At 43.9% G+C, this 16,003-nt stretch overlaps 2 protein-coding genes across 2 annotated transcripts in view; one reads left to right on the top strand and one right to left on the bottom strand.

Annotated features, from left to right (window-relative positions):
- Nucleotides 1-6,372, top strand: part of TEX14 (testis expressed 14, intercellular bridge forming factor) — a gene marked incomplete at both ends in the record, with an annotated part of 28,972 nt that extends 22,600 nt beyond the window's left edge. The window contains 8 exon segments of the mRNA XM_084273069.1: nucleotides 513-655; nucleotides 657-701; nucleotides 2,243-2,294; nucleotides 2,749-2,820; nucleotides 3,322-3,399; nucleotides 4,877-4,994; nucleotides 5,184-5,279; nucleotides 6,246-6,372. Coding sequence (XP_084129195.1) covers nucleotides 513-655; nucleotides 657-701; nucleotides 2,243-2,294; nucleotides 2,749-2,820; nucleotides 3,322-3,399; nucleotides 4,877-4,994; nucleotides 5,184-5,279; nucleotides 6,246-6,372 — 731 coding nt within the window.
- A 5,063-nt stretch (nucleotides 6,373-11,435) lies between these two features.
- LOC311199023 (pinopsin) lies at nucleotides 11,436-14,090 on the bottom strand (the record flags this gene model as incomplete). The annotated part of the gene is made up of 5 exons (XM_084273068.1): nucleotides 11,436-11,579; nucleotides 12,040-12,279; nucleotides 12,501-12,646; nucleotides 13,147-13,329; nucleotides 13,742-14,090. 5 exons carry the CDS (start codon nucleotides 14,088-14,090, stop codon nucleotides 11,436-11,438), a joined length of 1,062 nt encoding a protein of 353 aa, XP_084129194.1.
- Nucleotides 14,091-16,003: the final 1,913 nt, after the last annotated feature.

Below are 16,003 nucleotides of genomic sequence, written 5' to 3'. Positions count from 1 at the left end.
AGTACCAGTGCAGGAATGTCAGGCTTGGAATAGGTAACCACAAGAAATGCTGTACCTCTTGTTTGAAATCTTACTGGTTTGGTCTGGGCAGTGACAGCTCTGTAGTTGGAGCTTGTTTGGTCAAAAGAAGTCTCTTAACATAAGGGAGAATTTATGGGGAAAAAGCTGAAAATTATCTGAAAGATAATTAATTACCTGGTATCTCATGGTAGCTTTAATAAATCAGAAATTGTTTTAGACACTTGAAATTTATTTGGGGTGATACATGTAGATTTTAACATTAACAGGCAATGTAATAAACACTTTAACATGTTTTGAGTGTTGATAAAGTGATATCAATGTGATATCAAAGTGATATCAATGAACTTAAGCATTGTTTAAGAGCAGTTAATTATAATTTGCTTTGTACTTTCGTTAATTTGGTGTAATAGAGTAGTGGAAATTCCTCAGTTGGCAAAGTTTTGCATAAATAATGACTGAGAGGGAATTTTCTTTATTTTCTTTTAATGTAGAAGAAAAGATTCCAGTGGCCTTTGAGAAATGCACCCACTGCCATGAAGTGGCTTCAGATCCTACCTTTTGCTGTTCTCAAGAGACCTCTGCAGTGTCCAGCACATTTGCTACAGCCTACGAAGAGGTAAGGAGCATGGAAATCCCCCCCTGTTGCTTCAGGGATTTGCTCATCTGGATTGAATGAGCCTGTAAGCCTAGGCCATGAATGCCAGCCATTCTTTAAAGTATTTTAAAAAACACTTTTTCTTAAAATAAATGCCTGGTAAAAAGGACAGAAATACTTCTAGGCCTTTGTGAGTATATTGTAATCCTGGATTTTGACATTAATGACAAAAGATCTGTGTGATTTCAAAGCAATTGGCTTGTGCCACTGATTACACAGAGTTGGTTTCTTCGTGCACCTAATCTTATGTAAATGCTGACCACCATCAAAATGTCCTTGTCTTGCCTGGCTGTAAGGAATTGCCATTCCCCAGCATTGGATTCAGTAATCTTAGAACACTGATGAGGTGATTGGGTAGTAAAGCTTTTTGTTGGGAGAGAGGGTTGGTGAGTTGGTCTTCTGGTGAGTCCACAGTGGGATGCTTGTCTGAACCACTCTGAACTCACAGGTCATTTGAGAAATGCAGCTTAGGACTACATGGAAGTGGGGAATAGACTTGAATGAAAATATGTGTGTGTGTGTGTGTTCAACTATGTAAGTTTTCATGTGAAACTGAAGAATTCTCAAAACTTAGTGGGGGACTGTAAATGAGTGATTCCTTCAGGAAGAAACCCAAGGTGGAAGCTTCCATCTAGTACTTTGGAAGCAAGCAAGTGTTCAGAAAGCTTGTGTTAGGGGATTAAGTCTGTCCTTTTTATGCACAGATGTGGCATATGTTATCAACTTCATTGCATGAAAAAATCCTCTCTCTGGAGTGGCCGATTTCCAAGGTCACTGTAGTGATTTCCAGTAATCTTTTCATAATGGGAAGTGTTCTGGAGCCACAGCCTTATCTTTCAGACAGCCATCTATAATAGTCACAGTTATGCCTTTTCTTACTGTTCTTCATTGATGGGGTTGTCATTTAAAGAGTGGAGTTTGTTCAACCAGAACAGCAGCGACTGCATTCGTTGTTGTCAGTTCTGTGTCTCTGCTTGTGTAGCAGACAGTTGGAATTCATTAAGCCCATTAGCAGTGCTGTGCTGCCTTGCCTTGCTCTGTGGATACACTTGATTGTGTCATTTTCTTGTCTGAAACTGTGTTCTGGCTTTAAGTGCACGAAGCTCCTGTTTCCATTATGAGGCCGGTGAGGACTTGCCTGTGATTACAAATTCTTGATTTCTGGGGGCTCTTCTGGTAAAATAGGTGTGCTGGGCTTTCATAACTAGAGATGTAAAACAGGATGGGAGCGTAAGAGCTGCTGGAACTGGCCTTTCAGAGAATTCCCAGCCAATTTTCCATACAGCCTGTTGGAATGGATAGAGATGGTGAAGTTAATAGTACCTCACAGCTAAAGGATGAATGCACAGCAGCCTCAGCAGATTTTTTTGACACACCTAGCTTACCTGGGTGCTACCTCTGTTCTCATATTCTGAACTGATTAAAGACCTTAGATAAAAATGTAATGGTCAACTAAGGCTTTAATTAAAGTCTGGATTTAGCATGGTGAAGGGGAGGAATTGAGGACCAGCAGTTCTTTAATTTACCTTCTTGCATTTTGTTCCATTCTATATGATCTTAACACAGGATGGGTTGCCAGTAGTTGCTTCATCCTCAGGAAACACCACAAAGGCACCAGGTAAGTCTCTTAACCCGTTCCCAGCCCAAATATAATGATCAATAAACAGATTTAAAAAGAAATTTTGCAGGTTTACTCACCCCTGAATCTCTCTTTATAGAGATAAATAGCTTTGCACACAACTCTGTGTTGCTGGTGGTAATTAGGTTATGGATTTTGGTTTTGCACCTGCAGACTAAGAACTCTGACCTCTAATCAACCTACATCTGAAGTGTGAATGTTGCTGGCCTAAAATTTTCAATACAGGATTGAGAACTGAGTGTGCCAGTCTGGCTCTCAATGATTTTTCTGTTACCAAATTTAAGGAGATTTGATAAAATGTGAATGAGCCAGGCTTGTGCAGGTTGTTAGATGAAATATGTCAGCAAGATGCTGTCATAATGTAAGCCTATATCACAGTTATTAAGGATTAATCACTACTAATTAACTAGCCTTTTTGTTTTTTCTATCTCAGCACTCTCACGGGCATCTAACCACTTCATTGATGAGCTGCCACCACCAGCCCAAGAGCTGCTGGATGAAATTGGTAAGAGGCACTTCACCCAAAATGGTATGAGGCTTGCCAGCTGTGTTCAGTCAGGATTTCTCCCAGATCATTCACTACTAAAATACACAAGAGCTTCCAAATTAGCGGCAGTCAGGTCAATAATTAGGAAGTTGAGCATCAACAGCTTAAATAACTGGCAGTTATTTGTTAGTCCTCACAGGTTCTGCATTGCATATAGGCACCAGGCATTGGTGTAATGAGATGTGTGTAGGTTCTGCACTCTCCTGGAATTGAGGTACCCAGATACACTCTAATCTTTTTTTTAACCTCATTCACCAGAACAAGAACACATGGAGATTGGCATCAAGTGAATAAATGATGGTCAGAGACAATTTGTAGCATTAATATATGAACTGATTATCAATTATGTCAAGTTTTTAATCTAGATTTGGATAGATAAAGTCATGTGGTACTTCGGATTGTATAGAGTCAATTTGGAAAGAGGATCCAGATCAATAAGGAAATATGTTGTTTTAACAGAATATTTAAAGCAGCAAGATTCCATCACTCAAGACTCTAAAGAGGAGGGATTGTATGACTCTGGAGTGCAAAGAAATGGTGAGTTGATCATAGTCCTAAGGTAAAGATTGCACATAGAAAATGACTTTTGCATTGCTGCAGAATTACTCTGAATACTTGTCACTCTGTGTGCAGCTGGATGATGAACTTCAATTTTTAGCTGCTTTTTCTGCATTTGTAGTTCAGCAGAAATGTGAGAGGATTCTCCCTCTCTAGGTAAGGTTATACACAGTAGCACCCCTTCCACCAGTGTTTGCTGTCTTTCTCTGCGTATTCACTCTCTAAAGTCTCTGGGGGTCTGATGTGGAAGGCTTGCAGGTCTGATCAGAATCAATCCTCTGTTTTATTACGCCACTGTAACATATGCTGTGTGCCAACAAAAGCATTGGTGATGGGCAGCTGATGGCAGATAGAGCTGGAGTTTCCATTCTTGGAGGATGGTGAAAGTGGCCAGCACACAGTAACTTCTTAGTCACCATAATGAAATAAGTCCTCTGATCTCATAGAGCAAGAAAATCACATCCACTGGGATAATCAGTATTATTATTTCCTGATGCGTTACAGAAAGACACCAAAGATAGCAGTAGGGAATCTCTGTGCTTCTGAAACTGCAAGTACTAATAAGAGGGAATATGTTTTCATGTACAGCAAATAATGTCAGAGGAGCAGAAAGCCTAAATCTTTATGGGCTTTGCATTTACTTCCAATGAGTCAGAAAGTGAAGAGCAGTTTAATAAGAAGAATAAGACAAAAAAAAAGTCAGTACATGACTTAGTGTGTAAAAAAGCTAAATAGCATGGTCACTTGAGACTGATACTGGCACTTGTTTGTGTTATCCTACAGCTCTGTTAGATCTTTTCCCATTTAAAATAGTTACCCAAAGGAGAGAAGCTACTGTGACTTTATTCAGAGGAGTATCTTGTTTTTAGGTGGTGAGGAATGCAGCAGCCTGTAGTGCTTGCTGTTCAATCACCGTGGTTTTGTTGTATTTGCATAAAGTACAGCTATTTCAGACTCCATTTTTTGTGGCAGCCTACTGCTTCCTGCTTATCATAGCTTAGCAGAAGGTGGCTGAATATATTCACATGCTGTAGGGAACAGAACTTATGAGATAAGTCGGGGGGGATATCATTGGATTTTGCTAAGTAGGGTAACAAAGCTAACATCCACAGGTTTTCTTTTGATTTTTCTCCCATATCTAGGATTGTAAGGGGAAAGATTAAAGATTAATTCCCACATGAATTTTTCATTTTAGTATGAAGCAAAAAGTTCAGTCCTGTGAATCTAAAAATGTGTTACAGTGAAATATTTATTTAGGTCTTGCTACTGGCCAACTTGGAGGGTAGATAATGTCCATTTGCTTAACTGGTAGAAAATCAGAAGACTGAGGGAAGAGGAGTTGAGAAGTGGACAACTGGAAGCTTCACAAGTACAATAAATAAAACCACATTTTAACTTCTTTATTATCTTCCTTCAGATTTTTGATTGTAAAATCTTTTTCTGTTTATATGGATAGATCCTGATCCGATTAAAACAGAAGACAGAGAGGCAAAAAGAGAATCTGAGAGAAAGGAGAAGAGAAATGATAGTCTGTGGACGATGGAGTCATTTCATCTGGCTGAGGAAACAGAAAGGTATGGAAAAAAGGACAATAAGGTATGTTTGGCATCCAGTTCCAAAGATTTAGAATAATGTGTATTTTAACAAGATTCAGTTCTTACAGTAAACCAGCTCCTCTTAAGAACCCTGACAATTCTGACTTTTCTTGTAAAGTGTGTAGTATTAAACTTGCCAACATACATTTTAAATCTCTTACTCAACAGGGCTCACTCTACTCTTGATGATATTTTAGAAGGAATGCTCCATGCAATTCCTGGAGATGAGGAGATCCAAGAACAACCTCAGGGACACGCTCTCAGGTTAGCTGACAATCGATACTTTCTTCCTGAGTTTATTTTGTTTACATTCCATGTACAGACCTATGCAGGACTTCTCAGGCTGTCACTCCTTAAACCATAGTGTGTCAGGCGACTTGCCTGGAGACATCCATCTGAACTCTCCATACTAAATTGGGAGGGAAAAGAATGTTATGTTACTATAATTTCCTGTAGGTGGAAAGCAAATCCTTCAGGAGGCTTGGAAGGCAGTGTGTAGTCTTCACAGAAACAGGAGATAAATTTTGACAGCATGGTAGATTTTTTTGAGAGAGAAGAATGTACATTAAGAGAACAGAATCGTGGAAGCTCTTTAGAGAAGACTAAAAGATTTAGGGAAGATGATAATACTGTCATGGCAACGTAGGAGGAAATGAGGAAAGTAGCAGAAGTCACTTAAAGGATAAAATTCATAGCACAAGTAACTTTTTTCCTCTTGGAACCAGCAATCAGAGCATAGTGACTGTGAACAATTCCACAGTAAACACCAGTGTCATAAGTTATTCCTAACTTACATCTTACTAAGAAACACAAGGTATTCTTGTGTTTGGATCAGGATTTTAAAATTGGTTTTTTAATTGAACACAGAAGGCAGATGTCATGATAACCACGAGGGTGTTGCTGACAGGGCAGACAGATCCCTGCTGCCCAGTCACTGCCATGTTTATGAACAGCTCGATCCAAAGCCCGTTCACACTTGCAGGCAGACCACACTTCAAGCTGTTACCTGGGGAATCGTTGGAGTCTGCACAGGGGTGTAAAGTTAAAGCACATCACTAGCCTTGGAGGGGAAAGGCAGTTTGTTTGGGGGTTGGAGGGTGATTATAGGTCAGAGCAAAACAAAAAATGCATTAGTATCTCCAGAGGCTTTTGGGTTTAGTGCTCTGTATTTGTCCTGTCCAAAAGGAAGTACAGAAGGTTGGGGTGATATCTAACACTCTTGTCATTCAGGGCTGCAAGCCAGCAAGATCCAGAAGATGTTGGAGGGAAGAAGGAAGAAGAGGAAGATGGAACCAGGGCTGGTGGCAGAGCATCAGAAGGCTGTGCATGGAGTTCAGAAGATCCTCTCCATCTATAAAGCTGCTGGATGCTGTGCTGGGCAGTATTGCATTTATTATGTGTTAGCATTGAGTTTCTTGAGCTTGCACAAGCTAGTTTGTTGTCTTTTCTTGATTTTAATTTCCTCCCCTCCATCTGGGTACTGCTTCTAGGGAGAGGAAGCTGCTCTAGACTTAAACTCTAGAGACACTTGAAAAGTTTCAAATTTTGGGGGGCAGTTGAGACTGACAAGATTGTGGACTGTTTGCAGGAATCAGTGTCTCACTGAGCATGGTTTCTTCTGAGTCAAAAGCCCAGCAAGAGACCTGGTAGTACTGTAGCTCTGCCCTGCCTAGTGCTCAGCCTCCTTGGCATAGGCACCTAAATGTTTCGTGCTCTCAGGACTTTGGTTATTATCCAGTATGCTTCGGTATGTACCTGTGATTTGTGTGCTAATGCTATCAAATCCCTGTTGCTGTCTCTTCTCCCCTGGCTTTCCTTTAATAGAAACTAGAAGTAAGGAAGAAGACACAAGATAAGTAAAAGCATTTCCTCTGTTCTGCAAGTCCAAATCTCCATTAGGAGCTGTCAAAGCTGACTCGTGTTCTGCAGCTAAAGTAGATGATGTCTGTTTTCAACATCTCTCAATTAGAGATGTTTCTGGTTAGAGGGAGAGGGCTGACATGCTTGCATTAAGTTAATGTGCCTAACACGAAAGAAGTGGCGTTTTGTCTGGAAGGAGGAAGGCAGGAGCCTTTCCCCTGCAGAGACTACTTCTGATTTCTTTCAGTAAATAGCACAAGGTGACTTAAAAGGAAGCCAGGCTCAAGTGTGGTGGGTGTGTAACACGTGTACAGCAGTCAGACTATTCTGAGCTGGAAGGACCCGTAAGGATCATTAAGTCCAACTCCTGGCCCCCCACAGAGCCAGACAAGTCAGAGCATGAGACTGAGCACATCATCCAGATGCTTCCTGAACTCAGCCCAGCTCAGTGCTGTGCCCCCTTCCCTGGGCAGCCTGTGCCAGTGCCTGACCATCCTCTCAGTAAAGAGCCACTTCCCAACATCCAGCCTAAACCTCCCCAGTCGCAGCTTCACGCTGTTCCCTTGGGTTCTATCCCTGGTCCCCAAAGAGAGGAGGTGGGTGCCTGCCCCTTCCCTCTACCTCGTCAGGAAGCCACAGACCCTGATGAGGTCTCCCCTCAGTCTTCTGCAGGCTGTACAAGCCCAGGGACTTCACCTTCACCTCGTCAGACTTCCCCTCCAGCCCCTTCCCCATCCTTGTTACCCTTCTCCGGACACTTTCCAATATTTTTGTGTCCCTCCTGTACTGTGGCACCCAAAATTGCCCTTCTCTGTTCACAAACAGGCCCAGCTGGGCTCTTTCCCTAGTCGCTCCCTCACCAGCTGTGCAGGAAATCATCCCCAGCACACTCAGGAACCTCTGCCACTCTTCCCTCTCTGCTATATCATATTCCCAGCTGTTCACAGGATGTTTTCTCTGCCTCCTCACCCTGACTGGGAAGTCTGCAACAGATTCCTACCATGAGATCTACCTTATTGGCCCTTCCCTTGATTCTTACCCTCAGCCCTACTGTTTTCTGGACAGAAGATCCATAGGAAATGGACTGCATGGTGGGGTGAGTTCTGCATGTACACACTTTCAGCAGCCAAAGAGGTTCTTCCTCGTGGTGGTTGGTGTTAGAGACAAACCAATTGTCATTCTGGGGGGCTGCTGTTCTGCTCAGGCACTTGTTAAATTTCTCCGTGCTGGAGTGCAGAGCGCTGTTACAGCCCATGTAGTGTATGTTTTTTCCTTGCTCATTAAATTTAACAAGGTAATTTCTTGTTTTCTCTTTTCTTAGTGCTTTTGTGATCTGGCTTTGAACTGATTTGACTGATTAAGGGGATTAATTGCTGTGCAGAAAGCTAATGAGAAAAAGGCAGCATTCTCCAGAGATTGCAAGTGCAGCAATACATTCCCTGCCAGCATTAGACAGGAGTATGATAAAAGCTGGTTAGCATTTAACGAAGGTACCTGTTGTTTAATTAAACCACACATTTGGTAGGCCTCATCCAAAATAAAACATTGAGCTTTGGGTCAGGATTTTGATGGTTACAGACACTTCATATTTAGCTGTCCCTGGCTTAAAGGCTGTTTGGGTGCTGGAGGTGTGAAGATGGTCCTTGTTCCTCTTTTTAACAGATGCTGGGGTCTCAACAGCTCACTGTCCTGGCTGTAGCTTTTCTGTTCCTGTTCATGTAGGGAAACTCTGCCTGTCTGTTAGTTAATCTGGTTTAACTCCTAATAAAAGTTTCCAAGGTTGTTATTCTGTGATGTGGTTCTCTCTCTCTGTGTTTTTGGGGGTTGGGGTTTGTTCTCACTTGTTAGTCACTAAGTTTCCATGATCAGACTGGCTGTAGGACTGGAAGTGATGGAGCTACTGTGGGCAGATGCTGCGAACTGACAGACATGGGGGAGCTTCCTCTAGGAGAGCCCAAGACGATCTTTCACCCCTTCAGTCCTGCCATGGGGTGAAGGGGCAGGAGCACTGGCAGCAAGGGGCTGCAGTTTGAGCTGCCTACTCCACAGCAGCACTGGGAAGCAGGGCTGGCTCTCAGGCTTTGCAGTTCTGAAATTCAGGCTGTTCAATGTTTTCTAACCCTCCTGTGAAGGGCAGGTGCCCCGTTTCTGAGAGTTCTGTCAGAATCACAGAAAATCACAGAAAAAATCACAGAATCACACAAAAAAATTACAGAATCTCAGAAAAAAATCACAGAATCACAAAGCATCAGAATCACAGAAAAAAATAGAATCAGAAAAAATAACAATCACAGGGAAAAAATCACAGAAAAAATCACAGAATCAGGAAAAATCACAAAAATCACAGAAAAAACAATCACAAAAATCATAATCACATAAAAAATAATAGGAAAAATCACAGAAATCACAGAATCAATGAAAAACCCAAAAATCCGTAAAATAACAATCACTGAAAAATCACAGTATCAGAAACCACAATATCACAGAAAAAAATAACAGAATCTCAAAAATCAGAAAAATCACAGAAAATCACAGAATCCCATAAAAATCACAGAATCCCATAAAAAAACCACAGAATCACATAAAAATAAGAAAAATCACAGAAAAATCACAGAATCACTGAAAAAAAAATCACAGAATCACTGAAAAAATCACAGAATCCCAGAAAAAAATAACAGGATCGCTGAAAAAATAACAATCACTGAAAAAAAATCACAGAATCCCATAAAAAAATCACAGAATCACTGAAAAAAATAACAGAATCCCTGAAAAAATAACAGAATCACAGAAAAAATAACAGAATCACAGAAAAAATAACAGAATCCCTGAAAAAATAACAGAATCACTGAAAAAATAACAGAATCACAGAAAAAATAACAGAATCCCTGAAAAAATAACAGAATCACTGAAAAAAATAACAGAATCCCTGAAAAAATCATAGAATCCCTGAAAAAATAACAGAATCCCTGAAAAAATAACAGGATCCCATAAAAAATCACAGAATCCCTGAAAAAATCACAGAATCCCATAAAAAATAACAGAATCCCATAAAAAATCACAGAATCCCTGAAAAAATAACAGAATCCCTGAAAAAATCACAGAATCCCTGAAAAAATAACAGAATCCCATAAAAAATAACAGAATCCCTGAAAAAATCACAGAATCCCAGAAAAAAATCACAGAATCCCTGAAAAAAATAAGACTCCCATAAAAAATAACAGAATCCCATAAAAAATAACAGAATCCCTGAAAAAATCACAGAATCCCAGAAAAAATCACAGAATCCCTGAAAAAATCACAGAATCCCAGAAAAAATCACAGAATCCCTGAAAAAAATAACAGAATCCCATAAAAAATAACAGAATCCCAGAAAAAATCACAGAATCCCTGAAAAAATAACAGAATCCCAGAAAAAAATCACAGAATCACTGAAAAAATAACAGAATCACAGAAAAAATAACAGAATCACAGAAAAAATAACAGAATCACTGAAAAAATCACAGGATCCCTGAAAAAATCACAGAATCCCAGAAAAAATCACAGAATCCCAGAAAAAATCACAGAATCCCAGAAAAAATAACAGAATCCCATAAAAATATCACAGAATCACAAAATCCACAGAATCACAGAAAAAAATAACAAGATCACAGAACAATCAGAATCACAGAATCACAGGGAAAAAAAATCACAGAATCACAAACCCCCACAATCACAGAAAAAATAACAGAAAATTAACAAAACCACAGAACAATAACAGAATCACATAAAAAATCAGAGAATCACGGAAAAATCACAAAAATAACAGAAATCACAGAATAACAGAGAAAATCACAGAATCACTGAAAAAATCACAGAATCACAGAAAAAAAGACCAAGATGACCCTCTCCCTGATCTTCCCCGGGACTGAGGTCAGACTGACAGGATGGGGGTTCTCTCCCCCTGCCTGGGAGATGCAGCACTGCTTGGAGCAGTGGATTTGGGAACTTCTTGCCTTAAATATAGATGAAATGTGTAGCTTTGTGTTGTGAAGTAAGGAACTGTTTTCTGTCAAACACATTACCAGCTGGTAAAACAGATGCATGTGAACTTGCAAATATTTATTAACAGTTATTAATGCACTTCAAACATCCTCACTGCATTTTGGGCAGTTTCACCTCAAACTTCACAGCAGGATTGGGCGAGGCAAAGGGGACACGGTCTGTCCATGGTTGGCAAAGGTGCAGCTCTGTCCTATGGATCACCTTGGAGCCGGTGTCACAGCCTGACCCCAGGGCCAAGCAGAAGGTGGGAGGCTTTGCATCGAGGCAAGAGCCTGCTTGTTTTATTTTTGGTACTTAAAAGACCCCTGATTCCCCGAGGTGAGGGGCTGGAGGGAGGGGTGTTTCCTCAGAGACCGCATCACCCTGTGAAGGGATGGCTCCCCACCTGGGAGAAGACAGCACTGTGCCTTTCCAGGGAGCAGCGTGGGGTGGGTGTGGGGAGCAGCCACAGCCACTGACCCTGCTCTGTGCCCATGTTGAACGAGGCTGGGTGGGACAGTGCAGGATGTGGCAGAGGAGTCACACAAGGGGAGATGGTGTCACCTTATTCCGCAGCCTGTCTGCGGCGATGCCTGCGCGGGGGCTGGGTGCAGCTGGAGGGGTTTTTCCTGCCCCCCGGGAGCGGTCACCACAGCACAGGGTTTTCAGCAGGCAGCTCTGAAACTGGACAGGGAAAACACAGGTTACATGTTGGGGAAGAAAGTGGCGTCCACCTGGAGACTCAGAGGCTGTGGGGTGGCTGCTCCTCAGCCCCTGATGTTTTGGGTGAGCGCCGCTTTGACTCCCAGCCCAACTCTGTGCAGACCCCAGCACTTCATTGGCAATGAAAGGTTTGTTCTGGTTGCTTTGTGTGTTTGATGAGCAGTTTGTGATACAAAATTCAGTTGCCTGACCCCATAAAATCACAGAACTGGAAAATGAGCTCTAGTTTGGGCTCAGAGGCTGCTCCCTGCCTTTGTTTTATCCCCCCAAACCTGGCTGCTTATACAGCAACTCCCAGATCAAGCCTATAACTACACTTCCAGGTAGGATAGATGGTTCCTCCACATTTTATGAGGCCATCAAGTTCTCCAGCTGCCCTGGTGAAGCTGCAGTTTTGTTAGCTAGCAGCTTTCTCTCTCACCTGCTTGTTCATGAAGACGTAGATGATTGGATTGTAAATGGTGGCAGTCTTGGAGAAGTAGGATGGCAGGGATGCGAGAGCGGGCTGGATGGTGATGCCTTTGTTGGTGGCCACCACCAGAGCGAACGTGGTGTAGGGCAGCCAGCAGATGAGGAAGGCCAACACCATCACAATCACCATGCGCGTCACCTCCCGCTCCGCCTGCTGCGTCGTGTCCGATTCCTGCTGCTGCGCCGCAGCCTGAGCGAGGTTTGGAGAGAGAGAGAGAGAGAGAGAGAGAGATGCCTGTTAACAACTTCCAGCAGCACTTCCACCCCTGAGGTGCTCTGATGGGCAGTGCCAGGAGATGTCAGCTCCATTGGCTGTCATGAAAACCTGCCACGAGACTCTCCAGCCCTCCTGCTTCGCCGGCAGTTTTGTGAGTGGAAACCCATTAACTCACCTGCTTTTGCTGTACTTACCGCTCGCAGGGTCACCAGCAGGTTGGTGTAGGAGAAGAGGATCAGGCTGAGGGGCATCACGAAGCAGGTGACAAACAAGGCCAGGATATAGCTGTTGTTGTTGCTGCCACCAGTGTACCAGTTGGGCCCACAAGAGGTTCTCAGGCCTGGAGCAAGTAAGGTTTAAACAAGCCTAAACCCATCCCAAGCTTCATCAGACTCTATAACAGGCGCCAAACCAGCAGTCTGCCTGTGCCCTGCCCTGCAGCACCTCTCACTTTTCCATCCCCAATGGCCTGGAGATTGGCCACCAGAGTTTTTGGTTGGCTGACCTCTCTATAGAGGAGGGGGCTTTGATGTAGTGCAGCATTACACCAGGGCCCCACATAAGCAGATTTGGGCTGGGTGGGTGCTGGGTGCTGCTGCTCTGTGTGCTCTGGCAGCCAGAGCAGCTCATGGCTCTGATGCTCATGGGACACACAGGAACAGCTGCAGCATGCTGTGTGGCGGGTAACTTCTGAAGAGCCACCTCTGAGAGAGGGGTACTGACTGAGCAAGCAGGAGGTGTGGGCAGCTTAAATACCAGCATCCAACTCTCCAACCCCCCGTGCTTGAAAACAATACACAAACCACCACCACAGTGGAGTCTGGAACACATCTCCCCTACCTTCAGGCACATAGCTGCTCCAGCCCATGAGTGGTGGGGTTGTCCAGAGCAGTGACCAGCTCCACGTGAAGGCGCAGCCGCTGACAGCGTGCCGGTGCTGGAACCGAAAATCTCCCAGGGGTCTGCAGACCACAACGTACCTCTCAAAGGCCAGGATGGCCAGTGACCACAGCCCCACAATGCCTGGGAAGAGGAGGGTTTGTGTCTTAGGAACAGGCTCTGATAAAGCTCTTCTGCCTACAGTGGGACAGGGTAGATGAAGAGCTGCTGCAGTATTGTTGTAACAAGAAATCAGCTTGTAAACAGCTTCTGGTGCCCACACAACCATTGGACTGCTGATATAGCAGCCAGCACCCATGAAGCACATCCCAGAGAAGAACTCCTGATGTTCCAAAGTGACATTTCCCACCCAAAGAAGACAACTATTTACTTGACCCTTCTAAAGCATAACTGGAGGACACACATTTTCCACCATGCATCTAAGTGTTGACTTCAGGATGTGCAGCAGACTGATGAAACCTTCCCCAAAGTACCTTTGCTAAACACAATAGCACCAACCAAAAAGCAAGATGAGTTTTGAGGTGTGTGAACTTACCTGTCAGGGAGACCATGAAGCCCTCCAGCTCACACATCTGTTTGCCGAACACGAAGAAGCCGTTGATGTTGTTGGAGAAGCTGACGGAGCTGCCGCAGAGTGTCACCAGCAGGTCGGCCACTGCCAGGTTCACCAGGATGTAGTTCAGGGGGGACCTGAGTTTCTTGTACCTGATGGAAACCACGATGACCAAGCCATTCACAACAGAGGCAGAGACCACGACGATGCCCATCAGCACGGCCACTGACAGGTACATGCCCCACGGGGCCTGGTGGGGCCACTGGGGACCATCGAAAGGCCCCGGGGTCGCATTATTTGGGGGCTCCTGTGAGCTGTTGGAGGAATACATTGATCTTGTGGAGCAGCAGCGCTGGTGCAGGTGACCCTCCCCAAAAGCAAAGCCTCTTTATAAAGCAGGAGGGCTCGACATGCTTTGCACTGAAATACCTTAAGCTTTAATTTAATCTGAAGGGTTTGGCCTCCCCCCTCTGTTTTATAATCAGCTTTTTATTCCTGAGGGAATAAAGAGTGACTTAAGCCCCCCATACCCCCCAGCCCCTGATGACTGAACTCATCATTTAATTGAGTAAATAGATTCCTGGAAACCTTGGCCAGGCCAGGCAGTTCCCCTGGGGTTTTATCCTCCCTTGACCAATCTCCCTCCCACCCTCCAGTGCCGGCACTCACAGCTCCCTGCAGGGTCCCCAGGGCAAGCAGGGCACATGAAGCCAGCACAGTTCAGCTGTTGTTGTTGTTATTATTATTATTATTACTATTGTTACTACTACTACTACTACTATTATTATTATTATTATTATTATTAAGCTGTTATTATAATTATTATTGGGGGGGGGGTTGCAGCAGCAGAGATTGGAAATTGGAGGATAAAGCCACACAGCACTTTGTGCTTTGAATATATGTCTGTATATATATATATATATATTTATAAGCCTTATGTTCTGGTTTAAACCCAACTTCTGCTCCCTGAACCCTCTCTGGGCTTCATCCATCAGGGATGCAGCGTGATGCACTGAGCTCACATGGCCCTGGGACTGCGGTACCAACCCCGGGGAGACTCAGAACTGCACCACCAGCATCAACCTTCTTATTTTTATCCCTTTTTATTTTGGGTTCTCATTATAAATATTAACAAATCTGACAAAAAGTACACAGATAGGTAATACTGAAATACAAAAGTCTGGTAGGATGCAGGTAAGGACGGTTTCTGCAGCCTTCACATGGTAGCAAAACATCGGTATCAAACATGTCACGAGGCCTGGCATGATGACCACCACTCTGCATGCAGCTGGGACAGACAGACGGACACGCTGTCCGCTTAGAAAAGACTGGGATACAAGGTGAAGGAACCCCACCCGTGCACATCATGCCCCACTCCACCTCAGGCACAAACCATTTCCTGGCAAGATGCACTGGAACTCACAACAGATTGAAAGGAAGGGAGGCACAGCCGCCCCCCACGCTCCTGGAAGCTCCAACCCCCAACCAGGTTTTAAGGTGCTGGACCAGTGAAAGACAGAGAGGATCACCAGGAACATCCCACTGGACACACTGCCGGCATTCAAATAAAATCCATGCATATCTGGAGATTGCATTACAAATATTCAGGTATTAAAAAAGCCCCTATGAACGGTTTCTTTACCCCCCCCCCACCCCAATATCAAACAAGGTGTAACACGATCGTCACTTTGAAAAGTAAACATGGGTTTCCAGAGATCCAATTGCTTCCCAAAAACAAACAAACAAACAAAAAAAGAAGAGTCAGCAACACACACACACAGAGACAGGGCTTGAGAGCTGGAGGTAAAGTGGGATTGGTGGGGAAAACCTGTTCTGCCTAAGAAATCAAGGTATAAAGGCTTCCAGAATTCCTGGCAGAACGTTTTAGCTCATCCCACCAGGCAGGGTGGGTCTCAGAGGAAGACAGCTGGGATTATTATAATTATTAATTGTTATTATTATGATATTGTGGCTGTGCCAGACACAGCGACGTGGTTCGTGTGGTATTAGGCAGAGAATGGACCGACCTGTGGGCTGCGCTGGAGCTGGACTCACAGCACAGGTCACCTCGGTTGGGATTCAGGTCATGGGGTGAACTGAAAAAGGATGACTAAAGGAAAAGTGACAGGAAAACTCAGCCTGAAAGGCAGCTCTGCCAGACAAACAGCCAGGCTGAAGCCTGGTGGCATGGCTCTGGGGGGGAAGGCATGGTTTCCTTAGGAGAGCAGCTACTGCATGAGGCTC

The sequence above is a fragment of the Gallinula chloropus genome (assembly GCF_964237585.1).
Source record: "Gallinula chloropus genome assembly, chromosome: 19".
NCBI classification, from domain to species: Eukaryota; Metazoa; Chordata; class Aves; order Gruiformes; family Rallidae; genus Gallinula; species Gallinula chloropus.
The sequence above is the reverse complement of the archived record's forward strand: the minus strand, read 5'-3'. Positions and strand labels throughout refer to the sequence as shown.